This window comes from Tachypleus tridentatus, chromosome 7 (genome assembly GCF_004210375.1).
Source record: "Tachypleus tridentatus isolate NWPU-2018 chromosome 7, ASM421037v1, whole genome shotgun sequence".
NCBI lineage: Eukaryota > Metazoa > Arthropoda > Merostomata > Xiphosura > Limulidae > Tachypleus > Tachypleus tridentatus.
In genome coordinates, this window is record NC_134831.1 from 129,478,840 (window position 1) to 129,499,215 (window position 20,376).

General features: G+C 33.4%; 1 protein-coding gene across 1 annotated transcript; it reads left to right on the plus strand.

Annotated features, from left to right (window-relative positions):
- Positions 1–245: 245 nt before the first annotated feature.
- Positions 246–17,333, plus strand: LOC143256590 (synaptotagmin 1-like). The gene is made up of 3 exons (XM_076513983.1): positions 246–458; positions 10,476–10,609; positions 10,981–17,333. The coding sequence occupies exons 1-3, from the start codon at positions 437–439 to the stop codon at positions 11,170–11,172; spliced, it is 348 nt and encodes a 115-aa protein (XP_076370098.1). The 5' UTR covers positions 246–436; the 3' UTR covers positions 11,173–17,333.
- Positions 17,334–20,376: the final 3,043 nt, after the last annotated feature.

Below are 20,376 nucleotides of genomic sequence, written 5' to 3' on the forward strand. Positions count from 1 at the left end.
CTAAGATATCGTTATTGAAATTATAAATAAGTTATTTTGCCATAATGTCTTTGCTGAAAAAATATCAAAAACATGGAAATTAACGCAGTCTTTTAAACATGTTGGTAAACTATACCTTATTTTTTAAACATGTTGATAAACTATACCTTATTTTTTTAAACATGTTGATAAACTATACCTTATTTTTTAAACACGTTGATAAACTATACCTTATTTTTTAAACATGTTGATAAACTATACCTTATTTTTTAAACATGTTGATAAACTATACCTTATTTTTTAAACACGTTGATAAACTATACCTTATTTTTTAAACATGTTAATAAACTATCCCTTATAGGAAAATAAGCTGGGAGACATATGTTTCTCTCTCCGTTACGTGCCAACAGCTGGAAAACTCACTGTAGTAATTCTCGAAGCTAAAAATCTCAAAAAAATGGATGTAGGAGGCTTGTCAGGTATGTAAGAAACTTTGTATATATATATACTATCTACTTATGAGATGTTCACTGATGTGAAAATAACATCATGTTGTAATTGCACATGAATTATTTAAAAATTGACAAAATGCAGAAAATGAAATGGTGCAGGGAACAGATTGAGCGTAGATAACTTATTTAGTCCTGTAAGGTAACTGAAGGTAACAGACTGAATGGATACAGAGAAGTGACTGATTGTAGAAACTTATGTAGATATGAAGAAAAGGAAACATGATACAGATGCACCGGAGTTGGATAGGTTATATTAAAACGATTTTGAGTAAAGTAGCGGTTGAAAACGTGTATCGAAACTACATGTTGACAGTGTTTTAACGTGATATTACTGTGATTTCCCAAAACTGTTGTTTTTTTTTTGGCAGGGGTATGTATCAGCCTTTTTACACGCAAAATATTCATTATTCAGAAAAAAAAAAGATGTGTTTAAGTCGTTGATTTATAAATTTCTAGATGAAGATATCCTTTGTAATTAGTGACATAGGAAAATAAAGGAATATGAATCAACTTGAGGACCCAGGACCAATGAGTAAGATACTTTCAGTAAGTCGTGCCCTGGCTGACTTGTAATATGTAAGAATTTGCAAACATAAAGGTCAGTGGTAATAAGTCGTTCACGTGCCCAAAATAATACTACACAGCTTAACCAAGAGGTATCTATGTTTGAAAAAGGAAAGAACAACTGTAAAAAACTCTACCAACGAGAGCTAGCCGAGAGAAATGGTCGTACGTGAAGACACTCGACGAAGCGTATGTGTATCTTAATAACTGCAACTCGTTTAGTGCCCTTTTCTATCAGTTAATGGACAAAGTAAAATTCTAAAAGAAACGTATGGCACGTCGCAAAATGTTTTCGACAAGGTTCATGATAATCGTTGAATCTTTCGTCAGGGAGAAGTTAGAGATCAAAAGTATGTTTGTAAAGGACGTAATGAACTGTACTTAGTATTAACCTAATGTTTCGTACTCTTAATTACCACATGGAAATACCAGATCTGCGCAGATACGAGGCAGACAAGGTATAGACTGAAAAATATATATGTATAAACAGCTCGTTTGGGTTGAGAACATTTTTTACGTAGAGGAGCGAACAACGTATCGACCTTCTTCGGTCATTGTCAGGTTCACAAAGAAAGAAAGAGGTAACTGACCGGAAGCTGACCACATGTTTGAAAGGGGTTATGTAACTAAGTGTCGGAATGTAGAGGGCGTGCTTAGATGTTTGAATATATAATTTTATATTATTTATTTTATTATTTATTATATTATTTTTAATACAGGTATAAAGGTGTTTCTTTGTGTTGGTTTATTTTGGACTTGAGTTGTTGTATAAGTAAGGCTTCTTTAATTTTGCGTTTATGTTTGTTTCTTTATTTAGTATTTGAGTGTTTTCTATGGTGATGTTGTGTTTATCTGATTTGCAGTGTTCGAAAACGTGTGAAGGTGATTTTTATCTTCTTTGAATCTGGTTTCCATTTTTCTACTTGTTTCTCCAATATAGAAGTTGTGGCAGTTATCACATTGTATTCTATAAATAATGTTGGTGTGGTGTTTGTCAGTGTAGTTTTTACATAGTATAGACCTCAGTTTTGTGCCTGGTTTTTGAATAAATTTGGTATTTACTGGAATGCCATGTTTTGTTACTAGTTTTTGCCAAATGTTGGTTATTTTTCTGCTGATGTCAGGAATATATGGTATGCAGCAGTATATGGTTTCGTGATTTTTTTGATTCGTGAGATATATTTACTTTTGTTGGTTGAATTTGCTTTCTGTCTAGGTGTGTGCGTATAATGTTTTCTACGGTTTGTTGAGGAAACTTATTGATGTTGATGAAGTATTGTTTTATTTTGTCTAATTCATCGTTAATTTTATCTGGTGAGCATAGTTTTATGGCTGTGTGTATTTGGTTTCTTAGTATGTTTAGTTTGTGTTTTGTCTCATGTGCTGAGTCCCAAGGAATGTATAGTCCAGTATTGGGATTTTTCGGTGGATTTCTGTTTTAAATTGTATGTCGGTTCTTGTAATTTTATGGTCAGCTTCCGGTCAGTTACCTCTTTCTCTCTTTGTGAACCTGACTATGACCGAAGAAGGTCGAAACGTTGTTCGCTTTTCTTCGTAAAAAATTTTCTCAACCCAAACAAGCCGTTTTTACATATATATTTTTCTCTACAAGTGGGTTTTCTCGACATCACTGAAGGTATAGACTCACAAAGATAAGGAGGTATCTAATCCTACTTCCCTTTCAACAATTACATATTTCAGTTACTTGGAGAACGAATCAGGTTTTGATGTTATTCATATGAAGACATATCTTGTAAGTTGCCAATGGATTTCTGTGCGACTGGGCTGTTGAAATGGGAAATAAAAATCCGTCATCCTCCTAAATTAGATAGATTATGGAAAGCCTTTAAGGAGGATTGGTACGCTTTGGACATTAAAACGATACGACGGAGCTTCTTGCAATGTAAACAACGTTGTAAAGCTATTGTTTAGAAACACGTTCGTCATTCATAAAGAGCATGATAATATGTGGTGTCACTGTAGCGACATGGTGAGGCTCCAACATCATTTAATATAATGTACTTAACCTGGTGTCACTGTAGCGACATGGTGAGGCTCCAACATTATTTAATATAATGTACTTAACCTGGTGTCACTGTAGCGACATGGTGAGGCTCCAACATCATTTAATATAATGTACTTAACCTGGTGTCACTGTAGCGACATGGTGAGGCTCCAACATTATTTAATATAATGTACTTAACCTTTTGTGTACACAAGAATGATTGACAAAAACGAAATATACGGATTTAGATAACTGAGTAAATACAGGAAAATAAAATAATTCAGGGTATTAACTAAATGTAGAATAGGTATTTGTGTAACTGATGGAGTGGAAAATTATTATTACGCACACACACACATATCTATATCTATATATATATAAAATTGAAACTAACTCAGAAGACAATGTGACGTGTTTACTAATTTTGGTGGGGAATGGAGCATTGGTTATCTTCAGACGTTTACCGATGATAAATTGTAAAACAACGAAGTGAAGAGAAGGTTTTAAGTAGGTTTATTTAAACCTAATGATTACAATTATATATATTATCAACATTAAAATATTCATACTAAAAAGCACACAAAAAAGAAAAAACATAAGGAAATATCTCTGGTTTTAGCAAAGTGACTGAGTGCAACCCTCTGATGTGTACGTCAAACAATTACAGATATAAAACAGACCACATTATGGAGAAAGATGCACGATGGTGGGATTTGACTAATTGTAGAAATTCAGGTGGATATTAAAAAAAATGGATTAAATGCACAAATGAGTGAGTTTAGAGGCTTATCTTAAAATAAAGGAGTGACATATTTAAGTGACATTGGATAATTAACCAAATACTTAATACTGAATGGATAAAAATATCCGGCTACGTTTTTAGGTCAGTATGATAAGACGGGTAGATAATAACGTATGTATCTTGGTAGGACTGTAGTTAGATAGCTTAACTTACAGATATATTGGTATCTAGGTATGGTTAGTTTTATTGAAATAACCTGATTAGTGCTTACAAATGTGACATCAAACATTTGTTACAGCAAGAGAAAGAAAAAATCATCCACTACGCTATTACATATAACCGTTATAACCACCTATACGTAATCTCTGTAAACGATACTACATATTTACGCATACTTGAAATCAGTAATGTATTAATAAAACGATTTTTTTGGCCACAATATTCGCTATCTGATCAGTAATTATAAAATATTGCATGGATAATTCTAAATATTTCTGTTGTAACAGCCTAGATGTTTAACTAATACACTATATGACATCATAATATATATACAAACCATACATAATATAATAAAATTGAAATTATAAATTATGCCTCCGATATCATTTATTGCTGTTTACCTTATGTCATAAACTTTATCTTTGGTCATAGCACCCAAATGCGTTGAGTATATTTTATCCATCCGGCACTGTCGTGACGTCAATGTGAAACTCGCCAGTGACGAAAGAGAAACAGTAATGTGTTAGAAGTTGAGTACTTGAACCCACAAAGTCTTAACTACAACTGCATTCCGTTGTCTACAGCCAGTTATGTAAAGACAGTTACCCCTAATATTTAGTAACATATTTAACATAGAATTAAAAGCAACCCGAGAAGAATTCTGCAAAATAAAACTCTCCTAACTTCTACCCTTTCAATTGATGTTATAAAAAATCTTATGTAAGAAATAAGCCACCTTAAATTTGTACATAACTTTCGGCTTCTAGTCTTTTATTTATGGCCCGGCATAACCATGTGGGTTCGAATCCCCGTCGAACCAAACATGCTCGCCCTTTCAACTGTGGGGGCGTTATAATATTACGGCGAATCCCACTATTCATAGGTAAAAGAATCGCCCAAGAGTTGGCGGTGGGTGGTGATGACCAGCTGCCTTCCCTTTAGTCTTACACTACTAAATTAGGGACGGCTAGCGCAGATAGCACTAATGTAGCTTTGCGCGAAATTCAAAAACCAAACAATCTTTTATTTAAAATTATAAGATATAAATAATAATATTTTTATAGCAGAAACGAGTCACCTTAAATTTCTACACAACTCCAAACCTCAAACTTTTTGTTTAATAATTAATGAAACAAAGAACATTTACCTTTCAAACATAAACCGGTTTAGTCGATACAAGCCCAGTTAATTGAAATTAGTAATTCCTAACCAAGTATATATATGTCTTCTTATAGCAAAACTACATTGGGCCATCTGCTGAGTCCACCGAAGGGAATCGAATCCCCTGATTTAAGCGTTGTAAATCCGTAGACTTACCGCTGTACCAGCGGGAGACCTTACCCGGTATACTTAATTGAAGTTGGTAATTCCTACCCAGTATACATACGTTTTCTTATAGCAAAGCTACATTGAGCCATCTGCTGAGTCCACCGAGGGGAATCGAACCCCCTGATTTTAGCATTGTACATCCGTAGACTTACCGCTGTACCAGCGGGGGACCTTACCCGGTATACTTAATTGAAGTTGGTAATTCCTACTCAGTATACCTGACTATTTTAAATGTGTGTTTTTGTTTGTTTGAAGTTAAGCAAAAAGCTACACAATGGGCTATTTATGCCCTGCCCATCACGGGTATCAAAACCCGATTTTTAAAGTTACAAATCCGGAAACATACCGCCGTGTCACTGGAGGGCGTCTAAATGTGGCAATTAGCTATTTAAACCGAGTAACTAACGCCCTCTAAGTTCTCCATAATGTAGAATCTGTGAAAACGAACTTGACCTTTAACATTGTTTTACATTAATTATAAAAACAGTTTAATAAACCAGACTTTATATCCATTATTTTTCAGTTTATTTGTGAATAATTTAATATTATGCATAAACAGATTACTGCTATTACAAACTGTTAAAGTCATTTTAATTGGGAGATAATAATTGCTCTTAACAATACCGACGGACCAACACTGTTAGGAAGAGGAAATTGAATTTCCTTCTATTGTTAAAAATAGTCAACTGTATTATGCCTTCTATTAAATTAATGTCTATAACTGATTAATGAGCATGGATATTACTACTATTACTTCTTTTTATGCCGGATCAAAATCCATGTTATTGAATGAAATACTTGTTTCAAAAAGGTCTCATAGAGAAACAGACACAGTTTGGCCACGTTTGAAGATAAACAAGCACTGTTTATATACTTTATTATGTGTACAAAGAACTGAGTATATTTTTACATTGATATTTGGTGAAATTATGTTTTGAATAATTAATTCTGGACCTATAGATTTATGACGTAGATAATTAGAAATCCTAATTAAATCTTTCAGATCTATTTTACTATATAATGAAGTGAAATGATAGGTAATAACAGAGTCGGCTGATTGTAAATAATTTATATTATGTAAGCAATCAAGAATAGTGGTTTGAATCATTTGAAAAGAGTAACTTTATTTTTTCAAGTTGGACATATAAAATGTTGGTAATTACTATAGAAATAGATATAAAAATATTATTTTTTATAAGATCAGTTAAATTGGTGGAGGTTGAGTTTCTGTTTTGTATTAAATCCATTATTGTTTTATAGTACTGATTTTAATCGCCCATGAACAATTAATGTAGTGCATAAAAATAGGCATATTGATGTATATACGAAAAGGAAATAGGCATAATAAATGATTCTGAATGTGTAAATAGGTATATAGATAAATTGATAGGTAGTTTGTTTTCCCTTTATCAATCTCTTCGAATAAATCAACATCGATAATAATGATCAACATTTCTCGTTAGATTGTTCTCTAACACTAAGGGATTCCGATTTATCCTCTTCTGCGATGTGTGTGTCCAGTAGAAATCTCTCCTGCAAATCACCAATAAGTTTGCTTGTTTTTGAATTTCGCGCAAAGCTACTCGAGGGCTATCTGCGCTAGCCGTCCCTAATTTAGCAGTGTGAGACTAGAAGGAAGGCAGCTAGTCATCACCACCCACCGCCATCTCTTGGGCTATCTTTTACCAACGAATAGTGGGATTGACCGTCACTGTATAACGTCCCGAGGGCTAAAAGGACGAGCATGTTTGGTGGGATTAGGATTCGAACCCGCGACCCTCACGAATAAGACCCTTTGTTCTTATCCTAGATTCTCCTACTTATTTTACGTTCAGCTCATCTTTTTGTCCATAATCTGTTTCTTCTTCGTCTTTTCTTGGCTCAGAAGTTACTTGTTCTTTTTCGTCTTCAATCGTTTGTGGTGTTTCACGACTTTCAGAGTCACCTAGAGTGCACTTCAGTTTATAAAAGTTTCGATAAAAAAGCAATAAGTGTAAGAAGTTAAGTGGACACTCACATCTAATGTGTATTTGGAAACTGAATGGATGGTGAACCTAAGCACGTTTAGAAAGTTGGGTGTCTATGAAAAATGGTAAAAAGTAGAGAATAACCTAATAAGGAAATGTGAGAAGATTCTTAAAATAGTGGCTGGAGGTAAATAATTCAAAATACGGAGGCCTATACACATGTTGACTCAGGATCAAAAACTGAGTTGATATTACCAGATGTTGAAACATATACAAGTATTCGGAAGTTTGAAAAAGAAGTGAATATTTAAAAACAACATGTATAAACGTGACTGAGGAACGGAGAAATGAGGACGGGTATTGAACCTGACTCTATCCAGGACGCTGACGAAGTTATTAAATGAAGAGAAAAAGACAGATCAGAGCGTAAAATGAATGAAGAAGTATTGGGTTTAATTAATTTCCAGATGGTATAGAATAAAATGGGTGTATTGATAGAAGGAACAGTAAAATCACAACCTATAATAGACGAAGGAAAGATGCAAAGATACAAGAGATGCAAGAGATACTTCTGCTACATTGTATACCTAACACCGTTCACATACACTTGCTACATATTAGCGGTGTTAATTTCCCGTTTGTTCGCTAACATGAGATGTTGACATTCAAACCGCACGTCAGTAGTAACAGTTGCCATTAACGTTTGTGAATATATATATTAGTGACTGAATATATATAAAGATTTCTTACAATAAACAACGGAGTGAAGATCACGAGTGAGAGAATGTTGGCTAGAGTACCGTCTGTTTATAAACAACTTGTTACATAAGGAGATTTAAATAATTACAGAGGAACTGCTGAGGATAAAAGATAAAAAATCAGTGGATACAGTTAAGAACAAAGAGGTTATAGAAAGCAGAGTGGATGTATTACAATAGATAGAAACAAGCAGGGTAGATATACATAGAAATAAACAGAATATCGGAAATAGAGTAGATGTAAATACAGCAAATAGAGTAGATATACTGAGAAATAAACAGAATATAGGAAACAGACGAATTTGAACAATTATTTGAGATTGTATTATTGTATTATTTCTACATATAATAACATATGTAGAAACTCTACAGCAAATAGAGTAGATATACTGAGAAATAAACAGAATATAGGAAACAGAGTAGATGTAAATATAGCAAATAGAGTAGATAAATATAGAAATAAACAAGGTAGATAAACATAGAAATAAACGGAATATAGGAAACAGAGTAGATGTAAATACAGCAAATAGAGTAGATTTACTTAGAAATAAACAGGATATAGGGAACAGAGAAAATGTAGATAGAAACAAATGGGATATGGAAAACCGAGTAGATGTACATAGAAATAAACATGGCATAGAAAACATTGCTTATAAGAACAAACGAGGTATATATATGTGTATTTATATATGTATGTACGTGATATAGATAACAAGGTAAACTAAGACATAACAGAATCTATTAAACAAACAGAAATGACCGGATATTGTAACACACTGGAGCCATCCAGTGCCCTAGCAGCGTGTTTGTGGACTTAGGACACAAGAAGTTGGGTTTCGATAGTTGTGGTAGGCAGATCACAAATATATCACACTGTGCAGTTTTGTGTTTAAAAACCGACAAACGAGCTACATAATGGAGTGAGTAAACTGTTTGCAACTCGTGGCTTCGAGGATTTAAAAAGCAGTTTGTGTTGAAAGATAAAATTATATCTATTTCTTCAAAATAATGAACATGATAAAATGAAGTGTGAGCTATAAGGTTAAAAAATATTTCTTTAAATGTGCAAATCCGTTTGACTTATGAATAATCCAGGTGTTTACATACTGGTTTTATAAGCAATTAAAGTAGTGTTTATAATATTTCATCACAATGGCGTATTAGATTTTTTCTATTAATCACACTCGTTTTGTTGGCGCCTTCTAGTGTTGAAAATAAGAATGATAGACATAATAAAAAACTAAACCTTATTAACCCTTCATGTTTACCTGACAGAATGGTTAAAATAGTGTCTTTTATGTTGATAGATCGTGGTAAAAACAGTTTTCATGGCTCGTTTTTTTCAAACAAACTTAAATTAAACCTGTGTTACGCAGCAAAGCAATGCTTTAAGTAACGTATTAAATACTGAAGTAATATTATGCAGTATATATACATATTCAATACGCGGGTATGATTATGCAGTTTTGAAATGAGAATCTCCAGTCAACTGTTTTAATGTTTATTTGGAAGTACACAATACATTTGTGAGTTGGAATATCTCACGAGGTTTGTTTTTAGTTGTTAAAAATATTTTTGTGATTTGAGATATGCATGCTCGTAAATGAGAAACTCTGTGCTGTGATTAATTGAGGACAGTAGTTTCTACCCACTTTAGGCGTGTAGGAGAGATTATAGACATATGTACCCACACATAACTCTCTAATCTTTCTTTTCCAACTTTTCCTGAGACTTTCTATAAGAAATTCTATTGTACAACAACATTTCATCGACCTAGCTGAGGTAGTGAGAGCTGACATAGCTCCATGGTTTACACCACAAAAAAAAAATAATCTAACCCGATTTCTGCATTTAAAAAGATAGATGTGATTAGTTGAGCTAAGCTACGAAAAAGTGAAAAGACGTAGGTTCTTCCCATAATACGTATATTAGTTCAAGAATATTTTAATATATGTGTGTGTGTGTGTGTATTTTTCTACTATGAATGATGGTTAATATTCTTTTGAATTTTAATACGTGTATATTTGTGTGTGTATATATATATGTGTGTTTGGATTCTGCTACTATGGTGATGGATAATTTTTCCGTTCAATAAGTGTGTGTGTATATATATATATGTTTGGATTCTGCTACTATGGTGATGGATAATTTTTTCGTTCAATAAGTGTGTGTGTGTATATATATATGTTTGGATTCTGCTACTATGGTGATGGATAATTTTTCCGTTCAATAAGTGTATGTGTATATATATATATGTTTGGATTCTGCTACTATGGTGATGGATAATTTTTCCGTTCAATAAGTGTGTGTGTATATATATATGTTTGGATTCTGCTACTATGATGATGGATAATTTTTCCGTTCAATAAGTGTGTATTGTTTTATTCCCTAAAACTATAGATCCCTATGTGAAAATAGCCATCATGATGAACGGTAAAAGGATTAAAAAGAAGAAAACCAGTATTAAGAAGTGCACACTTAACCCTTATTATAACGAGTCGTTTACATTTGAGGTGCCATTTGAACAGATTCAGGTAAACAATCTTATTTTGTGCCTTGTTACGTGAAAAATAACTTTTTGTTCTTGCATCATATGAAGAAAAATATGTAAATGACGCGTGTAACGGTATATAAATAAAATATGTTGATGTTAACATTAGGTTTGTATACTAAAAACATACAAAGGCATGTTCGTAAGAGAGAGAGAAAGTTTCATGTATCGATAGTTTCCCAGACTTAGTTTAGTTTAAAACGAATCATATTTTCAGTGGAATATTATTCCAGTGCGTTTAATCTACTACACAGTCTTGTATCTTTTGTGTTTTACCGCACAAAGTTAACTTTCTTGTAAATATAGCTATTAAAGAGTCAAATATTCATTCTGTTTAATATTGTTGGTTCGTAGAAAGTTCAACTATTGGTGACAGTCGTAGATTACGACCGCATTGGTACATCTGACCCAATAGGAAACGTTATCCTGGGTTGCAATGCAACTGGAACGGAGCTCCGCCATTGGATGGACATGCTAGCCTCCCCTCGACGTCCGATTGCACAGTGGCATTCTTTAAAGGAACCAGCTGAAGGGGGTGATAATTAATAAATATATGGTATATATATACACACACACACTTATGAAGAATAGGTTTAGCGTTAAAGATAAACTTAAAAGAATTAGCTTAGGGCTGATTTATTTGAATTACACGTTTATTTAGGTTATATAAACTAGTTTATTAAATTCATATACATATATAGAAATACACAATTTAGTCAATAAAACGGATGAAACCATTAAGTTCCGAAACGAAGTAAAAAATAATAGAAAGTTTAAGCATTTAAGTGAATGAAAACACAAACAAGAATCCAGGCTAAATAATTAGGTGTAACGACAATAAACTAACGTATCTAACAAAATTTAATAAATAATATAATAATTGCAATGCAACCCAGTTCTAAATTCAGATAATAGATAAAAATGACAATAAAGTTATAAGATTCTGACTGAAGTAAGACTACTTATAAAATATAAGAACATAATTGACATTTAGAAATTCGAAATCAGAAAGTATGCTGAGATCGTTTTAAAGTGCCAAAATAGCCATGAGGTCTTCAAAATTAAAAATAAAGTCATCACAACCTCAGAATTCAAAGTTTTTCTGTCGTTTTATAATGCCCATTTTAATAATTTCAATTATACCTCTTCTCCCCTTCTGTTGAAAATGAACCTGAACTGATAGATTTAACAAAGTTGTTTGAGTGAAAAATATTGTGAAAACATGAGCAAGGAAATTGACAAGATGTGAAACCGAAAGAAAAAAATATTTAGCTAAATAAATACAAATTACAAAGCTCCCTGGAAAATATCCTACCTGCTAAAATGATCGTATAAAATTCTTTTTGGAGGAAGGGAAGGAGATAGAGGTAGTGTCACGGGGAAGAAGACTAAAGTATGTGCTTTTTTGATGAAGTAAGACAGCAGTGGCATCTCAGTACTTGTACAATTGTGTAACGTTATTCGAACGTTTTCTTCCTTAGCTGTTGAGGCTTTTACGTGTTTGTTTGTTAAAAAAATAAAATTTGGGAAAAAAACGTAAGCCAGTACAATTTTCAACTTTACGTAAAGTTTGAAATCTTAGTGTTTGGCAAGATTGCAGATGTAATCATCTGTGTGATGCGGTGTCCGATAACATGTTTTTAACACGTACTGTACATCATCATTCATTCCCCCTTCCATCCCCCAAATACGGTTTATGATTCTCTTTGCCCAGTTGACATCACGTATATATTTGGTTTACATTTCAGAAGTCATTTGTTGTTAGGAAATAGCCATGATTTGCAATGCCTTCTTACACTCTGACCTGATCCGAAAATCCTCAGATAACACGTTTTCGTGGTACAGCTTGGACATCTTATTTGTAACATTATACAATTTATTTATTATTTTCTAGACAAATAATACGTAAACACGTTATTCACAAAATAATATCAAAGGTGGACAGTGAGTCATTAATAAGATATATTTTTACTAGGGTAAAATTTCGAGATTTTTGTTGCTTCATTGTTTTGAACTCAAAATGATTAATAATTTTGTTTGCAACCCAAACAAAGAGATTTTAAAGTAATTTCTTGCCATATGATATGGTAGTTTTCAATGACTAATTGACAGCGACATGAGGATTTCGCTGTTTTCTCGTATTTCTTTTCTTGTAACAAATGCTATAAAAAATAACCAGCTTGATAAACGAGTAAATACAACCTTCTAGATCAGTGGTTCTTAACCTTTTTCAGTGTTTGCACCCCTTTCAAATCAGTAATCATTTCTCGCACCCCTGGAAACTTAAATATAAAAATATAAAGCATACTCTTATGTAAAAATATAGATTTGCTTAAATTATTCATGTGCATCCTCGCACCCCTTGGGAATCATCTTCGCACCCCCTAGGGGTGCGGGCACCCCTGGTTAAGAACCCCTGTCCTAGATGATGTGTTGGAAGGATATTAAGTTCACATTTTCACAAGACGCATTTTTATACCCACAGCTTATATTTTCGTTCCCTGTATCTCAGTTATATTAGATCCTAGTAAAATGCAGCGTCAAAAGAGTAAACTTTGGTCAGAAGACAGACCAGTCCGTGACATTTCTTCGAGTGTGCCATCTTGTAAGATAACTGGTTGTAGAATGTTTTTAAAGTACTTAGTTGTATATTAAGTTAAATGTAATTAGATTTATACAGATGTGTGATTATGTGCTCAACTTGATCATATGGTGCACACGGTATTATAAATGCACAATAGTCCAAGTGATTGTTCATATAAATTTGTTTGTGTGTGCGTGTGTATGACAAGAAGTTACTTGTGATTTATTTTTAGAATTGTCTTGAGTCGTGATGACTCCTGACATGAAATATACACTGTACTACGTGGTGACCATCAGGAAGATGCTAGTCATTAGTCTCTTTTCAAATAACAATAATTTAAAACTAAAAACAATTGAGAATTAAGTAGACATTTAAAATAATACTGTTAAGTGTAATAAAAACTGACTTACACTCACTGAGAACCGGTATGTCTAGCTCTCAAGAGTAATAAGAGTTGGCTTACACTCACTGAGAACTGGTATGTCTAGCTTTCAAGAGTAATAAGAGTTGACTTACACTCACTCAGAAACGGTATGTCTAGTTTTCGAGAGTAATAAGATTTGACTTACACTTACTGAGAACTGGTATGTCTAGCTTTCAAGTGTAATAAGAGTTGACTTACACTCACTGAGAACCGGTATGTCGAGCTTTCAAGAGTAATAAGAGTTGACTTACACTCACTGAGAACCGGTATGTCTGGCTTTCAAGAGTAATAACAGTTGACTTACACTCACTGAGAACCGGTATGTCTAGCTTTAAAGAGTAATAAGAGTTGACTTACACTCACTGAGAACCGGTGTGTCTAGCTTTCAAGAGTAATAAGAGTTGACTTACACTCACTGGGAACCGGTATGTCTAGCTTTCAAGAGTAATAACAGTTGACTTACACTCACTGAGAACCGGTATGTCGAGCTTTCAAGAGTAATAAGAGTTGACTTACACTCACTGAAAACCGGTGTGTCTAGCTTTCAAGAGTAATAAGAGTTGACTTACACTCACTGAGAACCGGTATGTCTAGCTTTCAAGAATAATAAGAGTTGACTTACACTCACTCAGAACCGGTATGTCGAGCTTTCAAGAGTGATAAGAGTTGGCTTACACTCACTGAGAACCGGTATGTCGAGCTTTCAAGTGTAATAAGAGTTGACTTACACTTACTGAGAACCGGTATGTCTAGCTTTCAAGTGTAATAATAATTAACTTACACTTACTGAGAACCGGTATGTCTATCTTTAAAGAATAATAAGAATTGACTTACACTGACTGAGAAGCGGTTTGTCTAGCTTTCAAGTGTTATAAGAACTGGCTTACATTTACTGACAACTGGTATGGCTATCTATCGAGTATAATAAAAGTTGACTTACACTTACTGAGAACTGACTTATACTTACTGAGAACTGTACTTTACATTGTAAATTGTCGAAAAAATACTGATATATCGCATAGTAAATCTCGCATATTTAGCTCTGTGAAAATGCCTAAAGAACGTTCGAATAATTCATTGAAATATAATATTGGTTAATAATACCGATATTAATGGAATACAGGGCATCCCAGAAAAGCTTGTATTTTAAGGTTTTGCTTCCAAATTGAAGTTTCATCAAGTGCTCACAAATTCGAGAGCACGTCATGAGTTTTTACCTAAAACAAACATGAACACAAACACTTCAATGAATAGTTTAGCGTAAGAAAGTTCTAAAACAAGCTGCAGCACGAACAAGTTAAAAATAACACCTCTCAGACTCTTCATGCACCAGTTTAGCAGTCAATACATATATGTGCTTGTTGCCATGGCTACAAAAACAGCATCTCACAAACTCTTCATGCACCAGTTTAGCAGTCTATACATATATGTGCTTGTTGCCATGGCTACAAAAACAGCATCTCACAAACTCTTCATGCACCAGTTTAGCAGTCTATACATATATGTGCTTGTTGCCATGGCTACAAAAACAGCATGTCACAAACTCTTCATGCACCAGTGTAGCAGTGTATACATATATGTGCTTGTTGCCATGGCTACCTAAATAGCATCTCACAAACTCTTCATGCACCAGTTTAGCAGTCTATACATATATGTGCTTGTTGCCATGGCTACAAAAACAGTATCTCACAAACTCTTCATGCACCAGTTTAGCAGTCTATACATATATGTGCTTGTTGCCTTGGCTACAAAAATAGCACCTCACAAACTCTTATACCTAAATTTAGCAGCAAGTATATAAAAATGCTTGTTGTCGTGGTTAATCGATCGTACTTTAATAAGTTTCGGTTCACAAGCTTTCAAGCTCTGTTGCACCAACTCCACAGCTAATGTTATTTTACAAACCACACGGCAATTTTACCCCGTGGCGAGAGATCGGTTTCCTACTAAAACGTCATCTAGCCGTCATTGTATTGGATTGCTTGACCGTCGGTAAGAAGTATATGCCGTGTTTGTAACATATCTATCTATCTATATATTTGTAGCATAGTGAATGGATCGTGTTTATGTAATGTGGATCTCACTTTATATATATATCTATACACACGTAAATACTTGAAGTACTATACTCCAAAAAACATGAGGAGTAATCCATACCGTTACATTCCAAAATTATATATACTTTAATAATTAAAGTTTAAGCTACGGATCAGTCCAGGCTAACTTTACTCCAGTAATGTGTTAGTTACAAATCTGTTTGTCCAGTGTAACAGTTTCTGTGTCTGTGTGGACTTATTTCCTAACAGGTTTATGCTACTAGCAGTATAAAATGAGTGGAACTGTATTAAAGATGTCTATCCTGCGTCCACAATGAAGTAGTTAAGTACATGTTTTTAGCGTATTTTTGTTTTGAGAACATGTTGAATGTAATTTTCTGTATAATTTTACACATTTGTTTTAGTAATTGCCTAGGGTATTCCTGGTGGTTTCAGAAACTATATGACCCATTTTCACTTTATGATTAGGTAGACTTCCGTTCAGCATGACTTGTCATTTTATACAGAGCATGTGATTTGAAATAAGCATTTGTAGGTGAATACATAAGCATATAGACTCCAGCATATGTATTTTAATAGTGTAGTCACTTTCGTGTCCAGTGGTGTACTTTGTATTCTGTACAGAATATTTTTAGGGCAGCAACTCTATACGTCTGTATTAGAGATTTGTATTTTTGTGGGTTCGTATGTTTTTGAAACCTAATTATACATGAATGACTTCTTCCCACATGATTCTAGTTCTCAATTTACAAGGGCCTTATAGTGGTTTACACCTGAGTGTGAACGTTGCTAATAATGCCAGGCAAGTAATAAGAAACACATATATTTATTGAATTACATAATTCTATAGTGCTTGTATATATTAATAAAAGAATTTCTAAGTTGCCTCTTACATATAGTTGTATAATGCGTATAATAGTGTAATATTAAAGATGTGTATAATGGCTTACATCATGTAACATTTTTTTAGTGTATATGTGTTAACAACTTTGTGTAATTGCAGGTGCACAACACGTGTTAATAGCTTTGTATATTTGCAGGTATACAGCACGTGTTATTAACTTTATATACGCGCAGATATGAAACGCGTGTTAATAATTTTGTGTACTGAAAGGTATACAACACGTGTTATTAGCTTTTGTACTTACATATACAACACGTGTCAGTAACCTTGTGAACTTACAGGTGTGCAAGACACGTGTTAATAGCTTTTGTACTTACAGGTATTCAACACGTCTTAATAACTGTGTACTTACAGGTATACAACACGTGTTAATAACTGTGTACTTACAGGTATACAACACGTGGTATTAAGTTTGTACTTACATATACAACACGTGTCAGTAACTTTGTGTACTTACAAGTATGCAAAACGTGTTAATAGCTTTTGTACTTACATGTACAATGCGAGTTCATACTTAAGTGTACTTGCATGTATACGACGCGTATTAATAACTTTGTGTACTTACAGGTATAAAAACAAGTGTAAACAACTTTCTGTACCTGTATATATACATATATAAGTATATCTAGAAATCCAGAATTTGTAAATAGGTATCCTGCAGAAGGAGTAATAATAATAATATATTATGTTTGTGTGTGCGTGTTAAAAGTTTGTGAATAAAGTGTTCTATTAGGGAAAGGCATGTTTCTCAAGTTTTTCTGGTCAACTAAATGGTGCATACTAAACATGCAAAAAACTACGAACAGGCTTATATCATGAACAGGTTCTGATGATTTTTTAAACAACCGTAAAAGTGTACTTTTATAAAAGTTAAGAAAAGATTAATGTTGTGTTACGTCGTATTAAATCTAAAGTAAAATATTCGCCGAGAGCAAAATTACTTGACAAACACATATTTGAAAGTAGTACAGTTGTATGTTATTTTATTAGTTAGGCTTAACCACTTTAAAACACGTTTAATGATGTTAAAAATAAATTCTAAGAAAATAGTAATAATGTTAAGCAAAAGGTATGATTAGATGACAGCCAAGACGCAGTAAAAGCTCTATTTTATAACCGCAACTAATTTAATTTTATAAATACTTCTATAAACAGCCAGCAGATGACACTGTACAAAACTCGATTACCTGTTGTGTTATAATGGACCTTGAGATGTTTACGTTCAAAACTTGGATCACGGAAACTATCGCACCGATCATCACCTATCATAACTGGGTAATATTTTTATAACTGGGCAGTATTTTTATAGCTGAGTAAAAAATAAAACAATTGAAATTTCTACAAATTTGATATGTTTCAAATTAAACCAATAACAATTACAAAAAAGGGGTAAATTTCAAATATAAAACAAACTTAAAAAATATTTATTTTTCTTTAGTAAAAATCTCGTGAGAATTGCAACAAAAAGTAAGGCAGTTCCATTAATAACCGTGTCTACAAAGAAATACTTTAATAAAATTTAGTATATTAAGTATTGCTGTGATGATAGCTCGTTTTTAAAATAAAATTTCATTAAAATAATTTTTTCTCTTGGATGGTAAGCATTACTGAATGTCAAGTATGAGTGTGTTGTTGCAGAACAACATTGTCTCTGTAGATTTTTGTACGATCCCTGTTTCTGTTTTTAAATTAGTAATTTATAATTAACCTGCTTCTCAAATTTTTTTATGTACTTTTATGAAGGGTAGCTTTTAAGTTACATATATGTTTATGCATTCAGTCGAATGGTACATGTTTTCAACAACTTACTGCTGCGTAAGGTGTTTTATTCCACACAGCGAGACAGGTGTTTTTTGCGCCTGAGAATACGTGTAAACACGCGTTTAATAGGCGTCGAGTACAAAAGAAGCCAGTTATGTATTTATTTTTACGTAAATCAGCTTTCAATGAAAATTGTTTAAACTTTTTAAAACAAGTATGGACATTTACAGCATTATATATAGTAGTGCATCTTTGTAGGTTTTGGTGCAAAACACCCAACCGATTTTGCTGTAGAACTGGAGAAGTAATGAATCCTTAACGTGGGAGTCTCCAGTTAACGCTCTATAAGTTGCACAAATTATTTTCCAGGACTTAGAGAAATTATTCAGGGTGAAAAACTGAAGTCGCTTGAATTAATTTTAAAACGACACCATGTCATACTCAATTTTGCATTCATTACTATTGTCCAGTTTTTCAGTAAAATATTTGTAACCATTTTTTTATCTGGTAGCTTGTAAAAGTATAATCAATAACAATAAGGCTGGAGACACTGTTATCAATATATATAGTTTACTATAATAAAACAAAGCGTTTTCAAGTACTGTAAGACAGAGCATTTCCAACTAGTATAACGAAACTTAAAGGGCTTCTACATCACAGCGACCCTTGAATGGCTTCAGAGAGTTTATGTGGATAGTAGATAAGAACTTTGAAAACTTAATAGGATGAAAATCTTAACATTTAAAAATCAACTTAAAAGTAGCCTTACAACTTTCGCAGAAGTTTGTTTAGTAGCTGTATATAGATTTTGTTGCAGTATACCTAACTGTTTGTGCTTTAAGTGCTTGAATGGCTTCAAAGAGAAATGTGGCTAATAGCGTTGAAGAAACTGACAAAAATCTCTCTTTCTGTTTCAAAAAACAACATAAAAATTATTCCATGACCTGTGCTGTTTTTTTTTACGTTTGGCTGGGTTTAAATAAAATATTCATAATCATTTTTTATGTAGGCTTGTGAAACTATTACTAATATGAAGAACAAATGGATGAATTTTGTCTAGGAATCGACAATTCAACTTTTCTCACTATTATCAATATTTTATCTGGCTTAACCATTGAGATAGAAGGTCTTGAGCATTGTTTCAAGAATAAGTCTGCTATTTAAGATGATTTTTGCCCGAATATTGTATTAGAAGTTTTGTGAAATTCCTGAACGAACCCTGTTATAAGACACTATCGGGGCATATGATTTATTTCGGTATTATATACATGCACGTGCATGATTTTTTCGTACCATGTTCAATATATTAATTTAAATTGAACTGGAAATCTCCCCTTTGATACTTTTTATAGAAACAAACAAAAGGCGCTCATTTCAGTAGTGGCGTTTTAATGCGCTATGTAAATGAGAAGAAACGGAAGCATCTATCAGAAAATATATTCACAACTACTTAGCAAACCTGATCGCTCTCATTTTATTGAGGCCCAAACATTTTTGCTAACAATACATTGCTGTCAGTCTGTCTTGCTTACAAACAAAACACAACGCAGTTTTCTTTAATGAAATAGCGCATAGAATGGTAAAAGACGATTGTGAACGGTCCACTAGATAATCACGTTATATATACGCTGAGATCAAGAGACTGAATTAACTGTACTTTTAATAATTATTCGCCATTATATTGAGGAAAATTAATATTGAAATGTTTTAATGGGCATCCGTTTTTTTTTTTAAATTTCGCACAAAGCTACTCGAGGGCTATCTGTGCTAGCCGTCCATAATTTAACAGTGTAAGTCTAGAGGGAAGGCAGCTAGTCATCACCACCCACCGCTAACTCTTGGGCTATTCTTTTACCAACGAATAGTGGGATTGATTGTACTATTATAACGCCCCTACGGCTGAAAGGGCGAGCATGTTTGGTGCGACCGAACCCGGGTGGTTAAGGGACTCGACTCGTAATCCGAGAGTCGCAGGTTCGAATCCCCGTCACAACAAACATGCTCGCCCTTTCTACCATGA

What these genes read in the sequence shown, in the direction of transcription:
- LOC143256590 (XM_076513983.1), top strand. Translation starts at nt 437, where the DNA reads ATGGATGTAGGAGGCTTGTCAG. An exon ending in GGATGTAGGAGGCTTGTCAG is followed by an intron (nt 459 to 10,475) that starts GTATGTAAGAAA and finishes CTAAAACTATAG; the next exon opens with ATCCCTATGTGAAAATAGCC. An exon ending in TGCCATTTGAACAGATTCAG is followed by an intron (nt 10,610 to 10,980) that starts GTAAACAATCTT and finishes GTTGGTTCGTAG; the next exon opens with AAAGTTCAACTATTGGTGAC.